The sequence below is a fragment of the Sinocyclocheilus grahami genome, unplaced genomic scaffold (genome assembly GCF_001515645.1).
Source record: "Sinocyclocheilus grahami isolate Dianchi unplaced genomic scaffold, SAMN03320097.WGS_v1.1 scaffold1425.1, whole genome shotgun sequence".
NCBI lineage: Eukaryota > Metazoa > Chordata > Actinopteri > Cypriniformes > Cyprinidae > Sinocyclocheilus > Sinocyclocheilus grahami.
This window is the reverse complement of record NW_015506604.1, coordinates 123,267-128,785: the sequence shown is the minus strand read 5'-3', so window position 1 is coordinate 128,785 and position 5,519 is coordinate 123,267. Positions and strand designations below refer to the sequence as shown.

Below are 5,519 nucleotides of genomic sequence, written 5' to 3'. Positions count from 1 at the left end.
CACACACACACACACACACACACACACACTCACACACACACACACACACACACACACACACACACTCACACACACACACATACACTCACTCACACACACACACACACACACACACACACACACACGCTTTGCATAAAAGTCATGCCTATTTAAGATTTTCATGCACAATTTTCCACAAAATTCTCAGTTTTGCAATATAAAAAAATATTATATTATGTTTTGCATAAAGGTTAAGCCTATTTAAGAATTTTTTTTAGTAGATTTTTATGCACTGTCACAATTTCCATGAATATTTCCCACAACATCCTTATTATTGCAATGCATTTGGACATTTTATTTTTGAGGGTTTTTTCTTTGTAGCTTTGCATGTGTTCATTTACTGTAAAGATAGTGACATCTCGTTTCTATTGCAGTGATTAGAATTGGAGGTAAATGTGCTCAAATATCATGATGGGACTGTATTTCAGGTAAGAATATAACATTTATTTATTATTTAAAAAAAAAATTTTGTGGTGATGTTGTTTAATGGTCACATGACACGCAGGTAAATACAATTTCTCATTTTTTTGTGAGTGTTTTATTTTGATTGCTTTTATTTTAAAATAATTTATTTTTATTTTACACTTTTTTATTTCAAAAATATATATTTTAATTTTACATGTTCTGTTTTAGTTTATAATTATTTACATTTTACATCTGTTTTGAAATTATTCAAATTTGATATTTTAATTTATTTAAAAATATTTATTATAATTTTACATTTTTATGATTTGTTTTAAAAATATGTTATTATTTTATTTTATTATCCCCCCCCAGCTGCTCGTTAGCTGGGTTAAACTGCTGGTTATCAAGCTCATGTAGCTTATATTGCAGCTGAGGGTTATTGGCTCTTATGATAAATCGCTTCTAATGGGATGAAAGTATTTGCTTGATGAATAAATGCAAATGTTCCAGCTGCTTCTGCTTGATTTGCAAGCAGCTAACGAGTCAGTGGGAAGCGGTTACATCTTAAACTAGTCTCCATCTGGGTTCCTCCGAAATCTACAGATTCAATAAATAAATCATTTGAGGTCTCCCTTTAGTTTTATTAATTGCGTGCGTATATTTCATGTGCCAGTAATAATTTGTAATACTGATGTTAAAATACAATTTAATGTTTCAAATATATTTATATAATATATACATTTTAATTAAATATATATTACATGTCATATTAAATATCTGTAATATATTATAAAAATGTATTACACACACAATACATTTATTAATATAAATAAATATTTTTTTACATAATGTCTTATACTATTTATTATAATTTAATATTTTAAATATATTTTAAAATATATAATATATACATTTTAATTAAATATATATTACATGTCATATAAAATATCTATAATATATTATATACAATACATTTATATTAATATAAATAAATATTTTTAACATAATGTCATATACCGTTTATTATATTTCATTATTTTATTAATATCACATTTCATTTGCTTTATTAGTGTGTAATATTGATATATTAAATGTATAAGATAAACAACATAATAATATTCATATAATACTAAATGTAGTATTTCACTACAGCGCATGTATAACCTCTGCGGACCATTACACGGCTTCGAACCTGCAACCGTTCACCTTTCTTCACGGTCATAATGCACGCCGGTATTTCCGTGAATGTCTGACCTTCCACGAGATCCTCGAGGCTCGCGATCTTCCTCGCGCCGTCCGCGCTGTAGATGATGCGCACACCTTGCGGCAGGTGCAGGTTGTCGGCGAGCGCGCGAGTCAGCTCGGCCAGCAGCGCGTCCAGGGACCTGAAGCGGTCGCCGGACACCGCGTACACCAGACCCTTGAAGTACCGGTCGCCGTTCCGGTAGAACCGAACCTTCTTGGCTCGCTTCTCGGAGCTGAGCGTCTGGAGCGTGCGCGTCCGGTAGAAGCTGCAGCTGGCGCTGTGCGCGGGGCTCGGGGCCAGACTGCTCGCCCGGGAGCCCTGCTGGGAGCCCGAACCCGCCGCCGCGCGTTTGGAGCGGTGCGCCTTGTCCCGCTCGTCAAAGTGCTCGAGCTCGAGGCTCCTGCTGAGAGACATTTTCCTGCCCGGTAACCGACTTCGCAAACGTTTTTTCTTTTTGTCTATCGTCCGCTTTGCTCGCTATTGTCATCAGCCCGCGCGGACACAACGCTCTCCCCGCTGCGCGTTAACCGGACAGCATCATTTACATCAACACAAAAGCAGAGCCCGGCGTTCATCCCGCGTTCATCTCCATTCCAGCGGAGATGACTGCTGAGAAATAAATGAGTCCGGACGCCAGCTGTTGTCTGCGTGCAACAAAAACCCTGGAAGAGCTGAGCTGCACAATCCCGGTCAACCGCGTAATTCCGTTCAGACCGATCCGCCCTTAACCGAGCGCGGCGCGTGCGCTTTCTAGACGCGGTGCTCCGCGCGGTCTTAACGCCGTCTGACAGCACTGAGCAGAAACGTGATCTTTCATATTTCTATTTTTAAAACATTCAAAAAAGAAGAGATTTATTTTTGTGTCCTTATTCGAGTCAGAAATAAACCGGTTCCGCTGCGTCCTCGCCCTCGCTCTGTTTTTAAGAAATCTGAACTTCAAAATAGAACAATTCAATTCAATTAAATAAAGCAAAGGACACCGCTTGATTGATTTATTTATGCATACGCGCAAAAATAAATAAAAAAATCAAATAAGCATATTAAACATTACAAATGGCAATGTGCAAATCATAAATTAAAAACCAGACAGTGCTTCGTTTTATTTAATGCATGCAAAAAATTATAAATTATTAAAAATGGTCAAATTAAAATAAATAAGTTTAAAAAAAAAAACATTACAAAAACGCTAAGCACTGTCCAGTGCTTGCTTGATTTAATGCATGCAAACATGACAATTCATTAAAAATGGTCAAATTAAAATAAACAAGTTAAACAAATGAATAAAAAATAAACACATTACAAAAACACTAAGCACTGTCCAGTGTTTGCTTGCTTTATTTATTGACATGCAGAAATGACTATTCATTAAAAATGTTAAATTAAAATAAGTAAGTTTAAAAAAAGCATTGCAAAAACACTAAGCACTGTCCAGTGCTCGCTTGCTTTATGTATGTATGCATTTATTTAATTAATACATGCAAAAATGACAATTCATTAAACATGGGGATACTCAAGTAAAACAAAAATAAAATAAAGCACTGGATATAGTGCTTAGTATTTATTTCATTAAACCGAGCATTCATTAAAAATGACCAAACGCAGGTTATTTTCTTTATTTTGCTCTTCAGTTTGTTCCAATAAAGTACACCGTACATGAAAATGCACCGTGATGTTAATATTCACCTGGATTTCTCTCATAGTTCTCAAACTGTATTTACTCACTTTACTCAAACTTTAATCAATTCTACACAGACTCTTCATGAATGTGCACGTCTGATATGAATAAAGCTGATCAGAGCACTGTCTTTGATGCATTTCATGTGCTTCTGAACAAACACAAACAAAAACACTTCATGCCACGCCATTTCTGTTATAGTCACCTCTTTTTAACAAGATGAAACATATCAGATTGCTTTTGAGCATCTAAATAGCTCATTCTTTTTGTGCCTTTGAAAAAAGGAAGACATATAAATACCACAGTGTGCTGGAATTCAACTCCACTGATGTGCTTTTAATATTGAAATATGTTTCTCCACTGATGAAGATTGTAATATTTGTGTCTCATTACACAGATTGTCTGAAAGCTCAGCACATCTTCAGGATTATCATTTGCATTATAAAGTACAATAATTGAACTTTGGTTCTCAGGAAAGTTGATCAGCAGTCACTGATGAGCAGCCAATCACATAAAGCCACACGATCTCATCATTTCTAAACTGAAAGTCCATATTTAGAGACTTTTCACCCCTCGCTGGTTTTCACTTGCAGTTAGATTTAGGTTCAGATGAACTTATTTTTCATATTTCACATGCAAATGAATTAGGAATGAATGATGAATTAAATCATAAATATGCAAATAAAACATTAAAAGATTTGGAAAGATTACGTGATATTTTCCAATAGCAGGGAAAAAATATATTCTAGTCTAAATTATAGAAATATGGGCAAGCATGAGTTTGAGTGATAAATATGTACATTTTAAATAAGTTTTAAATGAAAACAATTCAAACAAAACACTAAAAATGAAATAAAAATGTCAAGAAATGCTAAAGTTAAATAATTTTGAAAATAAAAAGAATTAAATTAAAATACATAAAAATGGAATGTTAAAATGTAAAAATGTAAATAATTTAAAAATAAACAAAATAAAATAAAATCATTCAAAATGCTAAAAATTAAATTCACGAAAAAGTTAACAATTCTATAAATCATTTAAAAATACAATACAAACATTAAAAATAGAAATGCACAATTGAAATATATTAAACTGAAAATGGTAAAAATAATTACTAAAAATAGTTAAAAAAAATATACAAATGAAATTAAAACACTTACTAAAATGATGAATCATGGGGTTATTCTCTTAATAAATAGTGCTGAATGTAACATCAATATAACATGTATGTAACAACACACTAAACACAAAAACAGATTCAGTCCAGATGAGCCTGAGGTTGTTGAAAACACCTGGTGGAAGACCTTTGTGTGTGTGTGTGTGTGAGTGTGTGTGTGTGTGTGTGTGAGTGTGTGTGAGTGTGTGTGTGAGTGTGTGTGTGTGTGTGTGTGTGTGTGTGTGTGTGTGTGAGCTCATCAGACGTGATTCTCAGGGTTCCTCTATCCTGATCTGTAGGACATCACTCAGATCCGGCCGCTTTCTCAACGCCTGAGGAAATAAAATACACTTTATTACAATCAGACACATGCATCCAATATTTCTATTTCATGAAGTTGTTTTTAGATGAGATTTGGATCTCCTCAAATAATCTCTTGGCTTCTTCATTGTTGGCGTCCTCGAAGTAATCAGAGATACTCAACTGAACCACCACACACTTCAGACTCATACACACACCTCACACATACACACACACACACACACACAGACACACCTCACACACACACAGAGACACACACAGAGACACACACACACACAAACACACCTCTCACACACACACACACACACACAGACAGACACACACACACACACACACACACACACACAGAGAAGAGCTGCGTTAGACGTGCATGAGCAGTGTCAGCTTTAGTCTTGAATGAAATGACAGTCAGCATGTGTCTTTGGTGTTGGCTATATATGAATCAACACACCAAATGACCATCTTTGCAGTGTAAGTGGTTATAAATGGATAAAAAAATAAATGCAAAACAGAACACACCAATCTCCATGAAATATGCAAATATATGTGAGAAAAACCAAATGGAATCCATACGCAAATATTATAATATATCTAAAAAGTGTGTGTGAGAGTGTGTGTGTGTGTGTGAGAGAGAGAGAGAGAGAGAGAGAGTGTGTGTGTGTGTGTGTGTGTGTGTG

At 34.8% G+C, this 5,519-nt stretch overlaps 2 protein-coding genes across 4 annotated transcripts in view; both read right to left on the bottom strand.

Annotated features, from left to right (window-relative positions):
* LOC107570205 (serine/threonine-protein kinase DCLK2-like) overlaps positions 1–2,374 on the bottom strand; it is an 18,507-nt gene extending 16,133 nt beyond the window's left edge. The window contains exon 1 of one of the 3 annotated variants that reach the window (XM_016256411.1): positions 1,651–2,374. In XM_016256411.1, the coding sequence (XP_016111897.1) occupies positions 1,651–2,104 (454 nt within the window). In that variant the 5' untranslated portion in view covers positions 2,105–2,374. The remainder of the gene's footprint in view (positions 1–1,650) is intronic. The other 2 variants (XM_016256412.1, XM_016256413.1) reach the window with 2 other exon arrangements.
* A 2,531-nt stretch (positions 2,375–4,905) lies between these two features.
* LOC107570189 (F-box only protein 41-like) overlaps positions 4,906–5,519 on the bottom strand; it is an 8,406-nt gene continuing 7,792 nt past the window's right edge. Inside the window, exon 7 of the mRNA XM_016256396.1 lies at positions 4,906–5,039. Coding sequence (XP_016111882.1) covers positions 4,906–5,039 — 134 coding nt within the window. The remainder of the gene's footprint in view (positions 5,040–5,519) is intronic.